Raw genomic sequence first — 23956 nt, 5'->3', positions numbered from 1 at the left:
CAGTGCGTAACCCTCGTCTCTGGCCTTGTTTTTCTGAGTCTGCCCACCCCCCCCCCCCCGAATCACAGCAGCATCAACATAAAAAAAGTATTTATCTTGTATCTTCCAGCAGCAACTGTCCTTGGCTTATAAAAGGTCCATCCTACATTCAGCGGAGTTCACATTCCCAGTCTTTTTAATTTTTCTGACAAGGCTCTTGAGTAGATCTCCGAGAGAAGAGCTTTGGAAGAGGAGGATCTCTTTGTTTGTCTTTAACCCCGGCCATGTCTCTGGGAGGTGATGTGTGTGTGGTGACAGGAGCCTGTGGATTCCTGGGACAGAGGCTGGTGAGGCTGCTGCTGGAGGAAGAGACGATGGCTGAGATCCGGATGCTGGACAAACACGTTCAACCTCAAGTTTTACAAACTCTGGAGGGTAAAATCTTCCCTTCCTATCATAAAACATACATGTATGTATAAGTACTTTTATTGTGTTGTGACATTTTGTACTTGATGTACTGGGTAAGATTGCAGAGGCAGCACACAGCTGAGCGTGTTCGAGGGAGACATCAGGGACAGTGATTTTGTGAGGAAAGCCTGTCGAGGTGCGTCCGTCGTCTTCCACACGGCCTCCATCATCAACGTCACTGGATCGGTGGAGCACAGTGAAATGTACAGCGTCAATGTCAAGGGTGAGGCGGACACTTCAATCCACAACTAACACTCATGTAACTGTGACTTACAGAGAGAGGGGACTTGAAACTGGTTTATTTAGAAAATATCTAGAGAAGGAAATATTTTCTTCAACACAACTAAAGAGCGTCTTTGCTTTGCAGGCACGCAGGTTATTCTGGAGGCCTGTATTCAGGAGAACGTGGTGTCCTTAATCTACACCAGCTCCATCGAGGTGATGGGACCAAACCCCAAAGGTGAACCCATCATCAACGGCACCGAGGACACAATTTATGACAGTACCTTGAGGTTTTCCTACAGCAAGACCAAAAAGGAGGCCGAGCAGAGAACCCTGCTGGCCCACGGAGAGGTGCTCCAGAACGGAGGCCGACTGGCCACCTGTGCCCTCAGACCGATGTACATCTTCGGAGAGGGGTGCCGCTTCCTGCTGGGCCACATGGATGACGGGATACGAAACAGAGATGTTCTGTTGAGGATGTCTTTGCCAGAGGCTCGAGTGAATCCTGTCTATGTGGGAAACGTAGCCGCGGCTCATCTTCAAGCAGCTCGCGGCCTCAAAGATCCACAAAAGAGAAATGTGATAGGAGGAAAGTTTTTCTTTATTTCTGACGACACGCCGCCGGTGAGCTACTCAGACTTCAACCACGCCCTGATGGCGCCTCTGGGCTTCAACATTCAAGAGAAACTCCGGCTGCCGCTCCACCTCCTATATGCGCTCTGTTTCATTTTGGAAATCCTGTGCATGATGATCCGACCTCTCATACGAGTCGTCTTGCCGCTGAACCGGCAGCTCATCACCATGTTGAACACCCCGTTCACCTTCTCCTATCAGAAAGCCAAGAGGGATCTGGGATATGAACCCATGTACAGCTGGGAGGAAGCACGCAAACGCACCATTGAATGGTTAGCCACAGAACTGCCTAAAGAGAGGGAACGAATTACAGCTAAATGATTAAAAGTTGTTTTCACCAAATTAACTATCTCTCCCTCACATTTGTAGTTATATATAACAGCTAACTTGTTGTTGAAGATTTATATTTATTTTACAAAATAGAACTTACTGAATTAATCACCATATGTGTCTGCAGAGGGCGCTGTTACATGCTGTTGCTTTAATTTACATTTTTGGTAACGTGGGAAAAAATATTCACTCTCCAAAGATTTGATCTTTCAGAAAAATATTCATCTTTACACCAATGTTTCTGCCCTCAGGGAGAGATTTCATTTTTTCCACATTGTTTTGGTGTTTCTGATTTGTTTTATTTCCTTTATCTCTGTTTTATGATGATTATTAACTTGTAGTAATTACACATAAAAAATGATCCAGCTTTCAAATGAGCTGTAATCCCGTGACATAGAAAATGGCCTTTGAGATTCATGCTTTTGAATTTTCTGATGATTAAGATGATTATCATCAAACTAATGAGCTGAGATGCAAACATGTCACAGCATCACTCAAAGAAAATGTCCTGTAATGACGACAACACAACTTTACTTTTCTGCCTCTGTATATTTTAGATTTGAACGCACTGTTCCCTTCATGTCCTTCTCTTCTCTCAGACAAATAAAATAACATAAAAAACAAAATGCATCACTTGTGAACTTTTTGCATCCAAAGAAAGAATTCAATTGTTCTTTGAGGTTTTAAGCAAAGAGATTTGTGGATCAGAATGTTTCATTTTTTTTCTACTGAGGTTTTAAACATAACTAAGCTTTAAATCATGATTAACACTGAGCCAAACAAATCACTGCCAACTGTAGCAAACATCCTTGACCTATTTTCCTGGGGAAGGATTACTTTTTTGTGTGACTGCTCCAAAACAACTAGTTGTACTTGTATCTGGAGTGAATATACATACGTATAATTAAATACGGAAATAGAGGTGAAATGATTTAAATGCTTAAAGCGGTGGAATGAATAGAGTATTACATAAACCAGCATTGATGGTGGAACAATCAATCAGCTGATGATTGATTTAATTCAGACGTAGCAGGATGACCTCTCCTCTCACACACACACACACACACACACACACACACACACACACACACACACGCACACACAGTTCAGGCCAGAGTCCAGCTTTTCAAACAAACAGCCATTGAACACCAGTGAGGTCATTCATGTATTCACCACCCGGCAAAGAGCTTCAAACACTTGTCGGCTTGAACAAACCCGGTCTGAGAAAAAAGAAATTCTCTGACAAATGTGATGACTGAGTGAAAACACAGAGGAAGGTTTGTTTCGGTGGGTTCAGGCTCAAAGAAGCGGGGACGCCACGAGGGTCATAAAAACATTTGTATTTTTGGATTCTTTGGATTATGGATTCCTGCCTTGCTTCATGTCTGCTATTTGCAATTTAGAGGCTGTGTTGTCGTTCCAGAGTTCAGCACTGCACTGGATTTTCTCCAGCTTCCAATCCTGGGCTGAGGAGAACAGCAGCATTAGGCACCAACTACAGCTCCAGGCAGGTTCGTCTCTTTCCCATTCACCGTCCTGTTGCTACAGACATGAAGTGGGAAAACAAAGTGGTCCTCCTCTGTGTGTGGTCGGTCTACATCACATCACTGGTGGTGGGTAAGTGCTCCACTCATGCAGGACACATTTTCTTCTGCATCACTTCTTTTTGGAATGTGGTTGACACTGCTTTATATTATAGACTGTAAATAAAGATGGACAACGCGTCTCCTCCTGTTTTACATGAATGGAGCTCAAATATCCCAGATTTGGGAACTGCCACGTTTCACTTTTGACTTCAGTTTGAACCAGAGTCTGCACCGTGACGATCGAGGGATGTAAAAAGATAAAGAAAAGAGTCTTTGGTAGAACTGCTAACAACTCTGAATAATGCTAATAACTCAGAAACACTAATTACTGTAAAGTACTATAATCAACTGCAACGACAAATATTTTTCCGAAGATACAAAAATTGTGATGCACTTTATAAGTAACATCATTGTGTCAAATACACAACACAAGCTTTTAGGCTATTTATTGCTTCCATCATGTGAGAAATGATTTAATGATGCAGATGCTCCACATTCAGACCCGGTCGTGGGGAAACGCTTCCTTCTGATCAACCAGGTTTGGAGGAGACGCAGGGAGACGATGAGTGTGCCGACCTCAATAACACGACGTGGAACAGGTACCGGCAGCAGAGGGACAAACTGCAGGTCCAGTACCTGCTGCTGACCAGGACAAACATGGACTGTGCACAAATGTTCGACCAGGAGTCTCTCACCGGGCAGCCGTCCTATTTCAACGCCTCCCGTCCCACCAAGGTCATCGTCCATGGATACAGGTGAGAGGAGGAGTCCCAAAGGCCCTGAAAACACCTGGACCACATCAGACAAGGTCGAAAACCACCGTAGGCCAAATTGGAACTTCACCAACAGTGTGAGGGACCTGTCAAGCATAGCTTCAGATTTGTTGAATCAAACCTTTATTGCACAATCAAGTATTCACATGAGTCAAATGACCCTTGTTCTTGTGTTTTCACAAACACAAGAAAGTTTCACAGACAAATTGTTCGACATGTGCAGGATTTAAATCATTAACTATCATTTGAGTGTCAAATATTTATTTATGTAAAATGTTAGTTTTCAAGGGATTTTCAGCCAAACATAGTAATCGCAGCAAGTGAATCTCATGAAATCCAAAAAACAGAACAAGACAGCAAAACTAACAGGAACCATCCAGTGGTCTGTTTCACGATCTCGTTCAGCTCCTACAGAAACACTGAGGCATCCTACAAGCTCAGATCATTTACATCTGAAGAGCACCTCATCTGGTTTGGTTTTATTCTTGTTTTCCAAACTCATCATGAACCCACCATCCATGATCCGACCCCCCCGCCCTCACAGAGCCATGGGCAGTAAGCCGTCCTGGGTGAAGGAGCTGGCCCAGGCCCTGCTCAGGGCACAGGACGCCAACGTGCTGATGGTGGACTGGGTCTACGGCGCCTCCTTCGCCTACAACCTGGTGGTGGAGAACTACAAGGAGGTGGCGGTGCAGATCTCCGTCCTCATCAACCAGCTGCAGGTGAGACAAACGTCACAGAGCTGATATTCAGACTTCATCTTTGTTTTCAGAATTGTCATGACGTATTTTTAATTCTGCTTTACCTCAAAATAATAATACTGAAATTTAATGTCAACAACAGTTTGAATTTATGTGAGGATTCAGGGGCTCAAAATTTAAACCTGCCAGGACCCAAATGTATTTGGGGGATTTTATTTCAACATTTTTTCTGTTGTCTGGAAAGTTTTCAGGTATCATTCTTTAATAGTTTAATGCTATTTTAATGGACTCTTGTCTCGTCCAACAGGAGCACGGATGCACGCTGGAGTCCATCCACTTCATCGGGATCAGTCTCGGGGCGCACGTCGCTGGTTTTGTGGGGACTCTGTTCGAGGGGAAGATCGGAAGAATCACAGGTGAGTGTGGATCAGAGATGGCTCCTGCTTCTCTTTAATCCCACTATGCTGCTGGTGAATAGGAAAATAAAAGCTGTCGGCTGTTGTGACTCTGCTGCATCGTCTAGAGTCAAAGTATTAACAACAGAGGTGACCGAGCCTCTCGTCTGCAGCAGCGTGACGTTGGAAGATTAGTGGCGCTCTTCAGGGGACGAGGACACTTCGGCTGTTTCTGTCTGAGTGTGTGAGTTTAAATGTGCAGCTCAGAGGAGCCACAGATGTGGACTGCAACTGGAATTCTGTAACGTTTACAGATCAAATATGTGGTTGCAAGAAATATGTACTTGTACCTAAAATACATCCATATTTATATATTTATATAACAAAACCACGTAAAGCGACCGCAGAGGCGGATATGTCCTACAGTCGCTGGAAGCGGCTGACCAATCACAACAGAGTGGTCCAGCTGGCCAATCAGAGCAGACTGGGTTTTATCAGGAGGTGGGGGGTCTTAAAGAGACAGAGGCTATAATCATGTGTTTGAGACAGAGGCTGAAAAGAGGAGCTGCAGCAATGGACATTCTGAGGAGACAAAAGATTTCTTGGGCTCAAAAAGTTCCCTGTAGGAGTTTAGGGTCGTCTCTCTGTACCAGAGAGTTGCATTTGAAATTCAAAGTCTTCACAAGAGATTCTGAACCGCCAACACCAGGTTTTCCGTCCTTGTCTTCCAGGCCTGGATCCTGCTGGACCCATGTTTAAAGGAGCGGACATCTCTGATCGGCTGGACCCGTCTGACGCTCAGTTTGTTGATGCCATCCACACGGACTCTGACTGTGAGCAGACAACTTTATCTTTAACTTTCTTTCCAAGCTGATGGAGCCTAAAATTTAAAAGATGAGGTTTTCTCCTGCATCAGATTTTGGCATCTCCATCCCTGTGGGTCACGTGGACTTCTTCCTGAACGGAGGGAAGGATCAGGCGGGATGTGCCCGCTCCAGGTTCGCCTCAAGTACGTTCAACACTAACTGTGAACAACTGTAAAAATAAGTTGGGACTAATTGAGAGCAGCAGCAGCTGTGCTTCCTCAGGCCACTTTAAATTAATATGTTATTATTAAAATGTCAATTATAACACAGAATCTTTTTTTTTTTTAATATCCATAATTCCGGGAACATGTGGCTCCCTTAGTTTCTGTGTGTGCTGTCAGTTCTTATCTACTCTCCAGTGTACGGTTATGTGATATGTGACCATATGAGGGCGCTGCACGTCTACATGAGTGCATTGAATGGCTCCTGCCCGATGAGGGGGATCCCGTGCTTCAACTATGAGGACTTCCAGAGGGGACAGTGTGTGGACTGTGATGTCTTCAAGGGAACGTGTCCAACTATAGGTAATAATGCACCAACCAATAACGTATATCAAGTAATGTTTGCTATTTGATTGGATTTTACGGTATTTTTTTTACAAATTAAATATGATACACACTTTAAAAATATAAAATGAACTTGCATGAAAGTTGAAAATCAAACAACACAAAAGTACGACTACGGAGATAAATGAGTGTGATCACCTTGACTGCATTTAAACAGTCAAATCTATTTTATTGGTCACTAAAATAAAACAAAATCAATAAACATCTTAATAATTCACTTAAATTTTACTTACAGCAGCAGAGACAGTAGGTGCCCTGTGATAGTGTCAGCATTATTTTTGATTCTACATGTTCTGTATTGTTAATTACTGAGGCCACTGTGATATAAGTTCACTTATTTCTATTTTAACAGATTGACATTGACTCCATATGATTTGTAACTGTCTCCTCCTTTACATCCAGAGATGAAACTCGACATGTGCATTGGAGGTAATAGATGTTTCCTCCAGAATGTGGAGAAACAGATAGGATGGCAAAACACCAGCCCATAAAAGAATAGAGGTCAAAACTGCGTATCGTGTTTCAGTCACAGTGTCACCGGTCAATGGAACATCAGGCTGCACTCACACAGCAGCTCCTGGCAGCTTATCATCATCTCAGGCCCTGATACGCCAACACACACTGATACTGTGACACGGTTAACGTACACGGAGCCCTTTCTTATTTGTGACGTACAAGTGTGACCCTCATTCACTCATTTGTGTGTGTATGTGTGTTTCAGGTTTATCAGACAACAATGGGATAGCCATATCTCCAATCCCCAAAGAGCAGAAGCTATTCCTTCTCACGACCTCGTCACCACCTTTCTGCAGTGAGTGTGTGTGTGAGAGATAATAGATTTATTTCTCTGAAAACCGGGTGGCTAGCTTTAAGCCAGGGACTTTGAGGCCCGCAGGCAAAATTGGCCGTACACCAACATCCAAGAGTTTTTATGTTTGTTGTCATTTAGACGGCTGGAGCGTCAGAAGGTAAAGAATGTGTGTTGTTGCTTCTGCTCAGCTCATCACATGCTGCTGGAGCTGGAAGTTTCTCCGCTGGATAAAAGCGCTGAGGTGGAAGTGACTCTGAGGACCGGGAGCCAGAGAACAGAGCAGAGGTTCAGGCTGTACGTACCACTACCTCTGCAGACTGTCTTCATTCAACTTTGAATTAAGTTCTGCAGGACAAAATAAAAACTTGAAATAATAGTAAGATCTGAAACCTCTGACAAATTACAGATTTAAAATATATTTTCTGTTTGAAATCAAAATGTTACATCTGGAACTAATGATTATAATAATTAATCACTTAATGAAACAGGAATAATAATCTTAAGTAATTTTTAAATCAAAAGTGCCAAACCAAACAAAGCTCCATAGAGGAAATGATTAATAATGAAAATAATTGTTAGTTACAGCAAAATGATGCTCTCACACAAAACGTCTGCATGTTTGAACCTCTGATGTCGTACATGCTGTTTATAAGAAGAAAGGACGAGCTGAGATCCTGTTTCCTGAATTTTAAACAAATATAAATTAATGAGGATGAAGGACGAGGAGGAAAAAATACAAGAAGCCTGTGATGTTCCTTTGTTTACTGAGTTACTTAATTAAAGATGGCGGCTTTAAGTTGACGTCATGGAAATCAACACAAACACCCACAAACCCGACGAGTAAACTCGCTCAGGGAGCAAAATAATCTTCAATATTACGTAAACTCTAAACTCCCAGCAATAATTTCAGTGTGACAGCTCTGACAGAAGCTCCTCATCCCGCAGCTCGTGCTGTAATCACTTTTCTTTACAGAAGAGGTGAGTGTGCAGCTTCTATTTTCAGACGCGAGGTGCTGTGTGTTCCACTGTAAAGAGCCAGGTGCAAGATGCTGAGGCAGAAACGCTGAGAGAGGAGAAGTGCACAGGTTCACTCCAGTTCGACGAAATCGTTTTTTCTTCACCTGCTTTTCATTAACTTTACCAGCGGGAGTAAATAAATCTATTTCTAGGATACTTTTGTTTTTGCAATATTAGATTTAATAAAATCGAGCAAACACAACAACACTTATGGAGAAGTTTGAATTTCAGTCTGTTCCATTCATTTTTAATTGGCAATAACCAGGGGCACCGCTAGAAGTGTTGAAATATGACACTGGGCCCCCAATGACAATAATATTGGTCATATGCTGATGAATATTGCTCATGTGCGTTTTTACCTTATTCCCATGGAGATGCTGTGTGTGTGTGAAAACGTGTTTCAGTCAGACGTCTACGACTGCGTACCGCACGGTGATGGCTCATCCCGTGGCTCTGTGTGAGATCCACTCCATCCAGCTGAAGAACACCGGCACTTGGCTCTACCGGCAGGGAGACATCCACTTCAAGTCCGTCTGTCTGTCCCAGTTCCCCTCTGTCAGGTAAACAGGACCAGACATATATGTTTAAGTGTTTCTTATGGCTCGAACTCATCTACTGAGACGTCGGGCACATAACATAAAATGCGCGCAACATCCCTGATTGGATTCTCACCAGGTTCTATGTTGCATGTCATCTTCTCTATTTGTCTTTATGAAAATACTGAAATGTTAAAAATAATCATAGAAGTACAGAAAAAAAGAAAACTAGAGACTCCACCTGAACCACTTTGGTCTTGTACTGTTTAATCTCAGGTTGTTTCGTCCCATATTTAATGTCTAGTTTAGTTTTGAAGTTTAACATTTAAATTACATGTCTGTGTTTCAGACGAGAGGATCCGTTGTGCGTGAACAACATCCACGTCAGACGAGGAGTTCTGTGGTCTCATGACTTTGTGCAGGTTTGTGACTGACGGAAGAGAGAAATCTTCTCAACTGGAAGAAACTCAGTTGATCTACGCCGAAGTCAGACATCGGTGGCAACATGACGTCACGATCACCATCTTGAAAATGAGATTTAAATCTCCACTCTGAAAAACCACACGCTGTTCTGGATCTACTCTACCACAGTGTCAAAATGTAAACTAGTCCGACTGTTCGGCTCATCCACTGATTCACATGGTGCCTGAGCCTGAAATGTTTATTTCTGATTCTGTTTCTGGTTATTTAACTTTGCCCATTCCTTTCTGTTGAGGTGTTTTTTTTCTTTTCCTGCTGTTGTATCTTTAGTGATTCTGTCAATAAACAGAAAAATAAGTGGTGGTTGTTTACTGTAAACTGTGAATGGAAACATCTACATGATAGTTTACCGTAATCAAAGATTTGAGAAGTGCATAGCTATCATTACATAAAGCTACAAACATACAAACAAGCTGTTGGCTCTGACGGTAATGTGACACCAAACACAGCAGTCGATACAGGGCGGCTCGAAGGTTCGATGCCCAGCTCCTCCAGTTTACATTCCAATGTGACTAGAAAGTGCTTGAGTGCTCGATACTTGTGTCGTGACGTTTTATGAGTATTACATTAAGAATTTTGAGTTTAATTACATCAACTAAAATTTAAATCACAGAAAACCAGATACACCGTCACTGCACACAAACATCTTTATGGAGAAATCTTGGCCCCATGAGAAAAACTTTTACAAACACTACGTCATTTTAGTCCCATCTCTAATATTTTGGAAGATTACAACAGACAATTCACATTGTGAATCTGTGTATTAAATTCTCAATTAATTACAAAAGATAAAATACAAAACAACATCTGCAGGTATCCAATATATCGCCGGAGAAGAAGTGAGAGGTGGTCGTACATCAACTGTTAAAAAGCATCATTTCTGCTACTGAACCAAGAGTCACGGTGCATTCAGGTAAATAAACATGTCAACAGCACATGAAAGTAACAGAGAAAATCAACGCTGTCTTGTTTTATCCTGAAATATAATATTTTCCATTTCGTAAGAGAATGATGAGTTGACTGTGATGCAGATCTTCCTCCTTTATACACTTGTACATCATATACATGTATCCATGTGGATTTATGACCAAATGCATCTAAATTTAATATCTAGAAAATGTGTTGAAATTGTTACCCAACTTAAAATAGTTCAATGAGTGACATATGTTTTTTGAACACTTGATTCATCTCTGTGTCACCACTTCAAGTCATTTTTCAAGTTGGTCCAACAATTTTCTTTTTCTAAACTGATTTCTGAACTTAAACCTGTGCAGTTAAATTCATTTTGTAAATACAAGTGATTTTTTGTGAATCAAACATCCAAAGTCCTTAAATCAGGTGAATTCGAGTCCAAATCAAACAATCACAGATCGAACATCGAATATTAATGAGATGAAAACCAACATAAAATCAGATTTTAAAACATTAAAATAACTTTTCAGACATTTAACGTGCTGGTAATTGACAAACTGAAGGCTTGACTCTTTGTTAACATTTGATTATTCTCATTATGTTGGATACAGAATCCCCTCATGTCCAACTTTCTATCTCTTAGAACATTTAATCAACTCCCGCAGGTTTTAAATTGTACATTTTAAAAATTAGACATTTACATTTTGGCCTAAACGCTGCTTCAAAGCCTCCACAAAAAGACTTTCAGGCAAACTGATTATAAAGTTAATAGGTGATAACTATCAAAATATCAATATTGCATTTTTGCCTCAGGGAGAACGAGGAGCACATGTTGACCGTGCTCAGGACTGAAGATGTGAACGAGGAGGAGGAGACAGAACAAGTGACATGTGAAACATTCTTTCAACTGTAAATAACAAATATTTGTGTTTCCAGGAGAGACTGTTCTCACAGTTTGGGAGTGTCGGTGGGAGCCAGCGGCGCTCGGCCTCTCTGAAACCGAGGCGGTAGATCCCCGTCGCTATCACCTCCTGGAAGAAATTCAAATCGTTAGTAAAGATGCTCTGCGGCATGTAAAAGTCATGCCTTCAAATTCTACTTGATTTAAAACGCAAAGATATTAGTATCCAAAGCAAAAGAAGATAAGATAAAATAATTATGAAGAATGATGTGACAATATACATAAAATCATTGAGACAGCTGCAGAGGTGACGATACACACACAACTTTTATATTATTCTATTTTTATTAGAAGAAATCTTACACACTGAACCTTTAATCACAGAAGGACGAATGACTGATGTCAAACCACAGAGCTGCTACATACAATACATTTCACACCATTCGAATATCTCCCTCTGAATGAGCCGAGTCATCGGCCTCCTCTGTCTGAGTGGATGTAGTGTTTCTTCGCTCTGTGATGGATTTGATCTACGGCCTCACAGCCGCGCTGCAACACGAGCCGGACATTAAACCAACTACCTGGCTATGAAATGTGATGCTCCACCTGTGACAGGGTGGAGGGCTGGTAGACAGGCGGGTGGGGTTGAGGCGGGGTGGTGAACACATAAGCTGACAGATAGCCAAGTGGTTAGCACACTGGATTAAAAGAGCCGCACTGAACTTTTTGGACACCCCCTGAATTTCCAGGCTCTAAATCCTCGTCAGATGAGGACACAGCTGCCCCCCCCTTCAGTCGGCTGTCGGAAAGCAACATGAAGCCGCTCTGCACTGATTTCCTGTCAAACTGTTTCAACTGAGCAGATCGCTTTTATCTGAGAGGACACTTTTAACTCTGCTACTGCACCAACTGCGACCTGCAGCTCGTAGAGCAAAACTACAGCAAAATAATTAATTGGTTAATGTTTAGTTTTTTTCTCTTAAGACTCAGAATAAACAATTCCTTATCATTCTAGATTCATTTCATGTTATGTCTGTAGTTAATCTGCTGATGAAGATCATTTGATATAGTTAAAAGTTTAAGAACAAGTTACTAATTGACCTTGCGTTGAGATTATTTACTTTTTACAACTTTAAAACATGTCATTGTGTTTTCATTTCATCCAGGAAGGTTACTTCACAGTAAATAAATATTATTGTACACAAAACATAGCATAATGTGCGAAATACAGATATTTTTATTGATACTGGTCCATTGACGTGTAGCATTTTGATGTTTTAGTTGGTTGATGTATTATATATGTATTATATTATATATATATTAGTATTTTATATCTTGATGCAAGTAATAATACTAATTTCAATGAAAACACGATTGTAGCTGCAACAGCACTAAATCCATATTGAAAATTAATGATGAAATATTGTAGGATTACTGCCCAGCCCTACGTGTCACAACAAAGCCAGGGTTAGTAAGAACTGTGCACTCCAAGCCATGCACACACACGCCCCCCCCCAACACCACTCTCCGCCCAGGTGAGGTACTTACATGTAGCTTAAGTGGTGACCCAGTGTGTTAGCTCCAGCACCCTGCCCCTCTACCTCAAATAATCCCTCTCACTGCCATAATCCATTAAGGAGCCCGCCACATCAGCAAAGTCCTCCAGGACCAGGCTGGTGGAGTCCTCACCAGAGAGCAGCTCCGGGTCAGACGCCCAGGGGTGCTGATACCGGTCGGGCTGGGAGGGCCGGGGTTCGTCCAGGTAGGGCTTCCTTGGTCCCTGCAGGTACGGCTGGAGGGGCTGACACTGGGCTGGGTCGGTCTTCTCGTAGGCCGGCACTTGGTCTTCTACCTGCTGCTCAACTTGTTGCTCCTTGGTGACGCCGCCATCGCTGCAGCTGCCGCCCTCGCTGCCCTGCGATGAGGGGGCCAGCACGTGGTAGAGACTGGGCAGGCGGATATCCAGCAGCACGCCGCTCTTGATGTAGAGCTTGCTGTTGAGGTTGTAGAGCTTTTCTGCGATGTCATAGCCCAGCATGACGGAGAAGAGGCGGGCGATGTAGCGTTCCTTTGAGATCAGCATGTAGAGGTGGCGGCGGCGCCATGAGATGAAGCGGGAGTCCTCCTCGGCTGTCAGGGTCACCTGGGGAGTAGAATGAGTGTTTTTTTAATTTGAAAATACCTGGAGCTTTGTTACAGAGAAAAATCGGTGGCCGTAAAGTGCAGGACAACTTGGCACTGCACCAAAAAAGATGGACCGGAATAAAACTGCAGGCTAGCTAGTAAACATGGACACAAACATGACTTTAAATATTTGAGATGACAAGTCGAAGAAGACATTATGCAAGTTTCAGAAATGTTTGTGTAACATAAAATGTGTGTCTGAGGTCGTGTCAGGTTTCTTCTTCAACTGTACTCATCTAAATCAACAGGATGCGTGAAAGACAAGAGGTCAAGTGCTTTCTCCTGTTCACTGTATCAGTCAGATGCTGAGTCCGATATGAGGCAACAAAAGACGACTTGATGTCTGGTGTCTCCTTTCAGCTCCTTCAGTGATAGTGACAGTTCATTTATCATTTTAGTGCCTCGCTCAGGCCCGGACACGTCTGCTTATTGAATTTACTTAAGATAAAACATGTAAACAACTTCAACATCTCGGCGTGTTGAGGCCTCTGCAGTACCTGGAACTTTCCCTCCTCGTTTGGTCTGATAGACTCCCACTCTGGAGAGTCGAGGAACTGGTGGCGGTGGATGTAATGTAGGAACTGGCCCTCCAACGAAACATTGATCCTGAGAGTCAGAGAGGAAGAGAGACGTGGTGTTAAAAAGGCAAAAAGGGATTGTTCAGCATTTTCAGATAAACTGATACCAAACATTCTCTTCTGCCTCTTCGCACACAGAAATCATAATTCAGGGACATTGAGACATTCCTCCTCCTCAGGGAAGTTTGATTTAATAAGGACATAGTTTCCGCAGAGTGAGATAATCCAGCACACGCAACATCAGGACTTCATTGGATTACGTCAAAAGTGTCCGTCAAAGTTTGTTTTATCCTCACTTTGGTGTCATATCAGCACTGCAGACGATCTGCTTCATATCAATCACCTGACATCTGCACAAAGAGATGGACGTCTCCCCCAGGAAATTATTCTTTCAAAGTAAATATTCTCGTCCCGACTTTGTCCTGGACCAGGATTTCTTAAGTCTTTGTTACAGCAGCTGGTACGTCCACAGGGAATTCAAAAATGCAATTGAAGTAAAAAATAAACTGCGAGTTACTGTAAACTGACAGAGAACTTATAATGACAACCCTAAGTATTACTGGTATTCTGTTTTGGCAAAATTAAAGTTTTTATTTCAGTGTCTGTTCATTTGAGCTTGCGGAATTAGGGCAGACAAAACATAGCAGAAATCTTTTTTTACACTCTACACAACAGTGTTAATTAAGAGAAAACCTTTGGACTCAGAACATATAATTGGATTGCCTGTACAGCAGTCCCACCAATTAACAGCTATGTTGCTGCAGTGCATTGTGGTCTAATTACCCTATGAGGAATCTACACAGTCGGGGACTGGGATCTCCTCTGGGGAGTCCCACGCTAAAAATGTCCCTGTAACACCAGGACCTCCGGGGGCAACTGTGTGTTTTGTCGGTGGCTCAATCCCCGGCTCATACAGCGCACATGTTGTACAGTAGTGTCCTTCCGCAAGATGCTGAACAACACATGTGTCGGCTGTGTGTGAACGTGTGTGACAGAAATATTCTGTGTGAATGGGTGAACGCAGCTTTTTCTGTCTAATGCTCTGAGCTGCATTAAAGTGACAGTGAAACAAATCTGTTTAACCCTAAGAGAGTTCCAGAGGCTTGTCAGGTATCTTTGATAACTGTGGCACTGAAACAGAGCCAGGCACACAACCATAAGGTTTTTCTTTCATGAACAAGATATATAGTACAATATGGCAGATGTAGGGTGAGTCTAAAGCCATTTTCGTACATAAACTGTGCAGAAAATGTGAGTTTTTCCACATATGAACCACACAGCAGGAGATTGTCTGGGTCACACGCATTCACAATAACAGAAAAATGTCTGGAGCATTTAGGTGAGGGGTGGAAGAGCTTTAAACTATTTCTTACAAAGTTGATCAGTTTGGGCCGAGGCCTGAGAAGAAATGGTTTTCTGAGTTTGGTGCAGAAGAACTTGACTGGCGTGCACATGCAGAGCCCTGACCTCAACCCCATTGGAAGCAGTCAGAGTTGTAGAACATTAACACCCACGGTCGTGGAATGAAATGTTCCAACGAGCACGTCTGTGTGTCCACATATTTTTGGCCATGTGAACAGGAGACTCTTGATGAGGATGACACATTCAAACTTGAGCTGGTTAAATATCAACAACGCAAACCTTTAAATCTAAAAGTATGACTGTTAATACACAACTATTTAATATATGCAGACAAAATCAGCTCTTTGTTTCTTTGTTGTTTAAAACGCGTCTCACTGCCGGAGCAGACAGCGTCCACTCTCCCTCCATGTCCTAAGTACAAAGCTATCATTTAACCAGCTGGCACTCTGCAGGGGGACGACACACCGGTGAGTCACAGACAAAAATACTCTGTTTAACATTTCTCTTGTGTAGGCTCCAGGACTGTGAGATCCAACGCAGCTCTACTTTGAGGATGTTTGGATGAAGAGGATACATTTCCTGTAACGGCTGCACGCTGCCAACAGTCGAGGCAAAAATAGAAATCCAACTCTGGAGTAGCTGGTTGAAATAGATTTCATCCGGAAAAACAAAACAACAACAATCGGTGCTATGTTTAGCTTTAAAACAATAAATTCTACACTATGCCCGTAGTAGAAATGGGTGAGACATAATATAGTTTCGTTAATTTAAACTTAAACACTTTAAAATTAAACATATAACACAACATTTCAGAGGGAACATTGGTATAAGTGACTAAACTCCATTTATCTGACAGCATATTTAGATGCTTTGTGGGTTACATAGAAAACATATGATCATATCTTAAATGTAATATATTGAATTCCAATGTATTTAAAGTGTAATATTGTGTTAACTATGTAACACCAGCTTTCCCCTCATGTAACTCAGCTAAAGATCCAGATATTTCCCTCAGCAGATGGTAGAGACTAAAAACGGAGCTAAAAGAAAGTAGGTATTGCACTTAAATTCAAAGAGTGGACGTGAACACAAAATTAAATGAATGCTAATGTTGCTCCATGAATGTGTTGATAAGCTAAAGCCATTTTTAAATCAAAGGTGATCCTGAATGTGAGATGTGTTTTCACTGGTTAGCGTGTGTTGGTTGTGTTCTCTGGAAACAGTGGTAGTGGTTTACATCATGCACACGAACACACCTCCCAGACAGCAGGAACGAGAGCTGGTCGATGGGCGTCTTGCCCTCCACAGCGTACGTCTCTCCGGCCTTCAGCTCCACCACCTTGTTCTCAAACGCTCTCGCTATCTCCTTGAACACCTGGACGGGGACGCCCAGCGGCAGGTAGACCGCCTGGTAGAGGGAGGTGAGCTCCTCGCTGCGAATGCCCTCCTGGTGCAGCCGATGGAGGAGATGGCAGATCTGAGCCAAGCAGGCCAGCAGCAGGAGCAGGTTCCAGGTGAAGACATCCAGTCCGCACATGGTCATCCAGCCCCACAGGGTCAGGCACGAGAAGGCCGGGGTCAGGAAGCCGAAGATGAAGAGGCACCCGTAGGCCCCGCTGCCCCCCATGTAGCCCAAGAACAGGATGGTGTTGCCCAGGTGGTAGACGGCTCCCTCGGTGTTGTTGGTCCAGCCATCGCACAGAGGGGCGAACAACAAGCTGTCCAGCAAAGATGAGTTGTCTGCGCTCATGTTTGAAACTCGAACAGACTTCTTATCCAACTCTGAGTTTGTTCGACTCACAGCTCGACCCAAAATACTGAGCAAAAACGTTTGTTCCCTGGAGCTGCAGTGAAAAATTCTTCAATGTGAAGACGTTCTCACGACTCTACTTGTGATAGAAACACAGCTGGAATGTCTCCTCTTCTTTCATAATGTGTCCCTTCCTCTCTCTCCCCTCCGTCTTGTCCCCTCTGCGTCTTCCTGTCGTCCCTCTTCGCTGTGCTCCTCTGCCTATGTGTCTCGCCCGCCGGCCTGCAACCAACAGCTGGACGAGAAGTGACACGGGGAGGGGGAGGTTGCCGATTGAGCCCTAGAAGGATAACCATGTTTGGAATTGAAACCCAAGGAGGGAAGAGTGGTGGACGGAAAGCAGGCCTGCTACTTAACATAACAGAAAGAGAGAGAGGGGCAGGAAACAGGAGAGAGAGAGGGGACTATAACAAATATCTAAGAGACTCACAAAGGGTCACACATTTGTTGATAAAGTTCCTCCAGAGCTGCAGCACAGTTCAGCTCCTGACACCAGTTGAGTCCCAGCAGAGCGTGTGGCTCCGCTGGGGAATATTTAGAGACACTGAAATGAGTGGAACGACAGCACAGGTCAGATTTCAGGTATAAACACCCACCAGCTCCGACAGCGCCTTCATGTCACAGTCAGGAGAACTCTGAGAACACGTCAGTTCATTACAAATACATGTTTTCTGGGTGTTTTAACTTTTATCAGTGCACGGCCATAAACAGATAATGTAATAGTAATGAGTATGAACAACGTCAGTGAAAATAGAAATAAAATGACTATTTACACAAAGAACCAGTTTTCTTGGTTATGGTTAAAGTTAGTACATTTAAGAAAACTGGGGAAAATATCAATTCAATCATTGGAATAGATATTCACAACATTATAATCTGATATTAGATGCGTAAATAATTTAAAATTGTAACAGAAGTAACCGACAGTGGGATTTGTACTGAGCAGATCTTACTCATTGTCAAAAATGTAATTGCAAAGTTCCATAAAAGTATTAGAAAAAAAAATATGTACACAAATTATCGTTCCTGTAAAACTTAATGCATCAAACAGGACTCATGTGGTTACTACATATAATACTGTGTGAGTTAAGGCACAAATTTAGTAACTCAATGCTATGGAGAGATCAAAGATTGATTTTAAATGGCAATCACAAATACACGATTTAAATTAAATTTGCATTTAAATTGTGTGCAGGTATTCACACGTTTCTAATGGCAAGAGGTCGTCACTGTGAACAAAGTTTCAAAACACAATCAACTAGTCACGTCCAAGTTTGCAAATTAATGTCAAGCCATGTGTCCGCTGCCGGGCACACTTCAGTAACACCGACAGTGTGTGGAGAAAGAATGCAGATAGGGCAAGTATTGACTTTGCAGGGGCAGGAGTTATTTTTAAGCCTAAGTGCATACCAGGGACAGCAACTGTGGCAAGTAACCGATCACAGGCAGAAAGGACCTTCACGGCTGTCAGGACCTTTAGATGAATATACACCAACAACCCTCAAATGCACTTAATCCAAACTGAAATAGATTTAACGGACAACATTTATTGCATAGAACTTTTATTTAATCATACACACAGCAGTTTAGGTTTTCACATTAAAAAAACATTCCCACACAGGTCGAACCATCCCAGTCTAAATCCATCATTTCTACAGTTCCCTTCTCGTCAAGGTATAAATAAGAGGGGGGGGAGCAAGGGTTTTCTTCCACTCACTGCAACACACTGCAGGGAAATCAAAACACAAAAGAACACAATGAGCATTTCACCTTGAACACTGAGTCAAACAAGTCAAGAGCATTACATCAGGATTCTAAGTTCAGCAATCACATGCAAAAATTAACCCACAGCAAAAGCTGAGATGTGGATTTAAATTAAGTTCATTTCATAAGAGCAGGTGAGAAAGAAGGTTAACCTGCTGAGAACTCAGCCGTGTGGCTATGGGCAAGTTTCATGATTACTAATTCAAAAAAAGACGAGATGTGACCCCCACAACACCCCTCCCCCCCCCATCTGTGCCCCTAGATACATGATATTCTAGTCTGATACTGCAGCACGTGGTCAACAATGGATTAAATCAGCAATTGCCAAGAGACACAACTGACCCAGCAAGAGGAGGCTGAAACAGTCTGGTGAATACAAATAACAGAAAACAGGTGTCTTAGACCTGAAACATTATTTAAAGGAAAAAATGGCAGCTATTGTGAATTTTTACAATTAAGGGAAAACCTATAATCTTAAATTGTATCCATTATGACATAATTGATTATTAAACATCTGGACAGTTAAATGTCTACTTGGATTCAGAACAAATTTTGAAGTTGTTTAAAATGAAATTTGATGGAGACATTAAAACGCAAGAATGTAAAATCTACAAATGAAATTCTAACATTCAAAAGTGTGCAGAGAGCAATGGTAGTTCCTCAACAAACAAAATGTTTCACGGACACAAATACTGAGCAATCTGAACACATTTAAACTGAATCTGATTGGAAAATCTTTTGTAACCAAGTGTCCCAAAAATCTGCCAGGTTCTGTTCTGCTGCCACATGATTGGCTGATTGGATAATTGCATGAACAAGGAGGTGCTGCAAATAGTTTCACTGAGTTTTAGACATTGTAAATACCTTGTATTTATGTCTATTAATTAGATTCATTCATGAGTTAACTGCATGTTTAAAACTGAAATGCAGTAATTATATATTTTGGTGCATGGTTGTTGGAGCTCAGGTGTTCAGTCAAGTCAATGGTGGATGAATCAGAAGCAGCTGAGGGATACGAACGACCCAGTCGGAGGAGATTTGTTTCAAACAAGCTAATGCAGCAAAGTGACCTTGTGAGTTTAGGCTTGTAATTGTTGAATACGATACTCACCACACAAACAAATGGAGTAGCTAAATCTTGAATCCAAGTGCCCTCATGCAATCTTTGTGTGCCTCGATCAGCTCTGAGCAGCCTTCCGCTCCCTTTTCAATGATGCTGTGCAGGAAAAATTAAGGGGAGGCATGAATAAATATTCTCCAAAGACAGAATGTTTCAGTTCCTCAGGCGACGGAGACTCACCAAGCATCCCTGACTTTCTTTGTCTCTGGACAAGCGCAGCATGCTTTCAGTGGCTTCTTCTGCTCAGTGCTCTCAGCCACATGAGCAGACTCCAGGCTGGCTGCAGACACGGTCGACATCTTCAGGCTGAGGGAGACTAACAAAGACAGAACATTAGATAAGAGCATTTTTCACTTTCGCATCTCAGAACAGGCTCAAGGTCGTTCATGCAGATTTGAATTATCTCATCTTAATCCACAGACAACACTGATAAGTAAAGAACAGGTGAAAACAGTAAGACAATTAATGCCACGTAGTTTCTTACAGGGACCTCTTCACAAGTACAGACACAAATAATGTCATAATTTTCAGGTTACAAAACACGAGAGTATGAACATCAAAATGTAAGGTTTAAGCTCTAAACATTGTCATTTGAGTACATTTCAATTCAGGACATTTCAGGAAGAAGAAAAGAGACAATTTGAGGATAATTAATTGCCTCTCAATCATGAAAGGATCTTTTCATACAGTCAAAGTCTTTGACTGTATGAAAAAGACAAGAGGTGAGATTGAACTGCAGTTTCTCTGTGTAAACATGCAAGTACACAAACATTAAGTACTCAAAACACAGTACACAGGTCACAGTATGCAGTCATGAGGACAAAGCAGACGGTGGACAAGAGGAGGAAGTAATGGACAAACACAGAATGAAGGAAATAGCAGTTTAATAACAGTTGTAGTATGAGGAAGTATTTACATTAAAAACACACATAACTTAAAAACGCTCCTGGTTGTTGGTTCTGGCTTCGACAGAGTGAATATGTGATGCTTTGCTCCCTGTGATGTGACATTAACGCAATATGTCTTGTTTTAAAGAAGCAGTTTAATGTTTCTGACGCTTCACACCAGTGTGTTTGAATCAGATCCACGCAGGAACAGTGGAGGAGGTCGATGATGTAACACGCACACGTTATTTCCTCTAACACGTGAATGTGCCTGATAACCTGTGAACTGGAGGAGCTAGCATCTTTTAGCTTCCTGCTCTTTAAAGTTAGCAAACAGCAGCGACATCAAAGACGCGCGCGCTCACAGACAGGAAGTGAGTCGGTGAACGAGGTGACCACACGGAAAACAGCGCGGGTCTCAACGCGGTGCAGAAGCTACAGCTCGGCTGTGTCACTTACGATGATGGAGGACGAAGAACTGCGAAGACTTCACCTTCAAAATGAGCGAGGACGACGAGAGCACGTGCCCCCGTTTTATACAATCTCACGTGATCCCGGCGGCAGCGAGGGCTTCTGGGAAATGTAGTACGTTGCCCTCTGCGGCCAATTGAGGGAAAGGTAAGACAATTTAAATTCTGCAGCGTAAATTCATGTACACTTTGGTTTTTGTGATATTTATTAAGACAAAACGTTTGTAAATTAATAAATGTTTTTGTGTGGAGTGAAGGTTTTTTTCTAAATTCTAGAAAATAATCTTAATTCAGCGTCTGCTTATTGAGTAATATTTGTTTCCAGGTCCCTGCTGTCTTCTGTTTCACACAATTGATTCATTATTTCCTCAGAAAACAAACAGTACTCTGTTAACAGCTTCGACAAAACATTACTTACAAAAGAGTTGGTAAATATAAACTATAGACGGAGACAAGAGATCGATATTAAACACCCTAAACAAACCATTCAAATTATATATCATTATAAGCTCCAGTGATCCTGATTCATGTATTAAGTGCCACACACACACAGCCTCAAACTTACCCTGACCTATATAAAAGTGAACTCTTTCAATTCATGATTAAATCAAAGTTTATTATCACACCTTACTGATGTGTTCCGCCAAAACACCAAGTTATTGTTTTTCCCACACGAGCAGGTTCTATAGCAGATATCATATTCGGAGCTGTAAGAATATATTGCTGATGGGCACACCGCTGTGGTTTGGGAGTTTTTTAAAATGAAAAATGTTCCTATTCTGTCCGACAGGGGTGGAGGTGTGTGTGTTTCCACGTCTGCTGGGTCCACAGTACGTCAGCGCAGCGCAGCAGTGCGTAAGCAGCATTACTGAGTCACTTACTCTGGTTTGAGGGCCAGCTGTGTGCTAGATAAATGAGCAAGTAAGCACATTATAGGTGTGCTCTGTATATACATGTATGTGTGTGTGTGTGCATCTCCATGTGAAACACACTCTGCAGTCTTTCCCCAGGATTAGAATCCACTTGGTGTGGCACTCAACCAAAAGCTGAACATGCAAGTAAAATACCTTTAAATTCACTCAGAGTTTTATCTTAAGTGTGTCATTGTTTTGGGGGGTTTCCTGTAGAAATCTGCCCCCTGATGGAGAAGAGGAGTAAGCCGAGGTCCTGACCATGTGCCGCCTCATCTGCATGTCGGCTAAAGCTTCCAGCAGTGTGAGTCTTTTCCTTTTTTTGACTGGTGTTTGTTGTGCTCACATCTGATAATTCTCCCTTGTTCTGTATATCCCAACAAGCTTTGCATTGCCATCCCACAAAACAACGCTCCAGAAAAATGTATCTAGGTCACATTATGTCAATGGATTACAAACACCAGTGTTTTTTAATCCAAGCAAAATACAACAACTCAGGCGTTTACTGGTGAACAAATGTCAGACTAAAACATGTTAGTGTTATTTTACTGAGAGACAAATATCAACCCTCTAATAAGAAGAACTCAGGTGATAAAAAATATCTTGTTCTGCCTTTTAATCACATACTTGCAATTTCCTGTATTGCACTTAACTTGGCCTTAACTATAGAAGTGGCAGATCAGAAAATACATAAAGATTCTTTTAAATGGTCATGTGGACCGTTTGGAAATGTATGAAGAACAACCCACTCGTCTTGATTTAAATCTCTATAAATCAGATGATTGATTTGGTCGAAATGTTGGTTTAACCCACTCACTCCTCTTTCTCTTGGACAGATCATGTTTCCAGAACAAGATTAAAATGTTTTTTGAAAACTGTATTTTGGATTTGATGCAGAAAAAGTACAAAAGCTCTGATATTCCTGTGCACAAGGGGTAGTTGCCTATTGTAGTAGTTGACTACACCGTGTTTTCCAGTAACACTTCATGTATCATCCAACTCTTTTCTAAAACAAGTATTGGAGAAACGTTTTCTTTTTTCTTCTGTAGAATCACAAGTGCTGTTTCCTGTACCTCTCTTCTCTTGTCCTGAAATACTCTGAGCAGAGTAATCTCATAAATTGTCCCTCACATTATGAGACATCTCACCTCACCCACTGAGATGACCCCTCAGCTAATCCCACTGCGCTGCTACATCCTGTAACATCATTTTCTTGTTCAAACTTGAACCTGCCTCAAAATCCCACCAACCCTCCGCTGGAAAAGTGAAAAAGATCCACACGAATAAAATCCCACTCTTCTACTCATGTGTGATTCCTGAAATGAAATATTTGGGTTGTGTTTATGCTTCTGATGTGAAAAGTGCATGGTAGCACGGTAGCTGGCTCCGAGCTGTGAGCATATGTACAGCATCACTAGCATCAGGTAACACAGTACAGTGTTTAATTACATCCCTGGTATAGAGACAGCCCAGACTGAACTTGTCCTCTGCACATGCTGGCAGATGTCGAGTTCACATGACTATAATTGTGATCCCCTTAACACACACACACACGCACACACGCACACACACACAAAGACACATACACACACACACACACACACACACACACACACACACGCCATTGTCTTCAGTATTAATGTGAGCTGGACCTTACCCCCTTGACATGGCTTGATTTATGTGGGGATGAGACACAG

At 42.2% G+C, this 23956-nt stretch overlaps 4 protein-coding genes and 1 long non-coding RNA gene across 11 annotated transcripts; 3 read left to right on the top strand and 2 right to left on the bottom strand.

The window, feature by feature from the left end:
- Window positions 1-131: 131 nt before the first annotated feature.
- hsd3b1 (hydroxy-delta-5-steroid dehydrogenase, 3 beta- and steroid delta-isomerase 1) lies at window positions 132-2258 on the top strand. The gene is made up of 3 exons (XM_020100624.2): window positions 132-414; window positions 506-670; window positions 815-2258. The coding sequence occupies exons 1-3, from the start codon at window positions 264-266 to the stop codon at window positions 1621-1623; spliced, it is 1125 nt and encodes a 374-aa protein (XP_019956183.2). The 5' UTR covers window positions 132-263; the 3' UTR covers window positions 1624-2258.
- Window positions 2259-2782: 524 nt separating this feature from the next.
- On the top strand, window positions 2783-9665 carry pla1a (phospholipase A1 member A). Of its 5 annotated transcripts, none has more exons than XM_069533551.1 (12): window positions 2783-2919; window positions 3056-3249; window positions 3757-3973; window positions 4536-4713; window positions 5000-5108; window positions 5819-5920; window positions 6004-6096; window positions 6313-6477; window positions 7241-7330; window positions 7519-7624; window positions 8752-8907; window positions 9233-9665. In XM_069533551.1, the coding sequence occupies exons 2-12, from the start codon at window positions 3183-3185 to the stop codon at window positions 9315-9317; spliced, it is 1368 nt and encodes a 455-aa protein (XP_069389652.1). In that variant the 5' UTR covers window positions 2783-2919; window positions 3056-3182; the 3' UTR covers window positions 9318-9665. The 5 variants fall into 5 exon arrangements, with proteins under 5 accessions (XP_069389652.1, XP_019956136.2, XP_019956135.2 ...); XM_020100577.2 differs by having other exon boundaries at window positions 6295-6477; XM_020100576.2 differs by lacking the exon at window positions 2783-2919 and having other exon boundaries at window positions 2926-3249; window positions 3719-3973.
- Window positions 9666-10323: 658 nt separating this feature from the next.
- Window positions 10324-17312, bottom strand: popdc2 (popeye domain cAMP effector 2). Of its 2 annotated transcripts, none has more exons than XM_020100579.2 (4): window positions 16557-17312; window positions 13858-13966; window positions 12725-13319; window positions 10324-11306 (listed from the first exon to the last, which is right to left on the bottom strand). In XM_020100579.2, exons 1-3 carry the CDS (start codon window positions 17048-17050, stop codon window positions 12774-12776), a joined length of 1149 nt encoding a protein of 382 aa, XP_019956138.1. In that variant the 5' UTR covers window positions 17051-17312; the 3' UTR covers window positions 10324-11306; window positions 12725-12773. The 2 variants fall into 2 exon arrangements, with proteins under 2 accessions (XP_019956138.1, XP_019956139.1); XM_020100580.2 differs by having other exon boundaries at window positions 11086-11306; window positions 12866-13319.
- A 1343-nt stretch (window positions 17313-18655) lies between these two features.
- On the bottom strand, window positions 18656-21477 carry cox17 (cytochrome c oxidase copper chaperone COX17). The gene is made up of 4 exons (XM_020100568.2): window positions 21338-21477; window positions 20175-20310; window positions 19986-20090; window positions 18656-18836 (listed from the first exon to the last, which is right to left on the bottom strand). The coding sequence occupies exons 2-3, from the start codon at window positions 20291-20293 to the stop codon at window positions 20006-20008; spliced, it is 204 nt and encodes a 67-aa protein (XP_019956127.1). The 5' UTR covers window positions 20294-20310; window positions 21338-21477; the 3' UTR covers window positions 18656-18836; window positions 19986-20005.
- Window positions 21359-23516, top strand: LOC138411925 (uncharacterized). 2 transcript variants are annotated; one of them, XR_011244414.1, is made up of 4 exons: window positions 21359-21496; window positions 22139-22199; window positions 22476-22563; window positions 23309-23516. It is a non-coding gene; the product is annotated as an uncharacterized lncRNA (long non-coding RNA). The 2 variants fall into 2 exon arrangements; XR_011244413.1 differs by lacking the exon at window positions 23309-23516 and having other exon boundaries at window positions 22139-22203; window positions 22476-23286.
- Window positions 23517-23956: the final 440 nt, after the last annotated feature.

The sequence above is a fragment of the Paralichthys olivaceus genome, chromosome 10, assembly GCF_024713975.1.
Source record: "Paralichthys olivaceus isolate ysfri-2021 chromosome 10, ASM2471397v2, whole genome shotgun sequence".
NCBI classification, from domain to species: domain Eukaryota; kingdom Metazoa; phylum Chordata; class Actinopteri; order Pleuronectiformes; family Paralichthyidae; genus Paralichthys; species Paralichthys olivaceus.
Note: the sequence above shows the minus strand (reverse complement) of the source record. Positions and strands in the feature narration are given on the sequence as shown.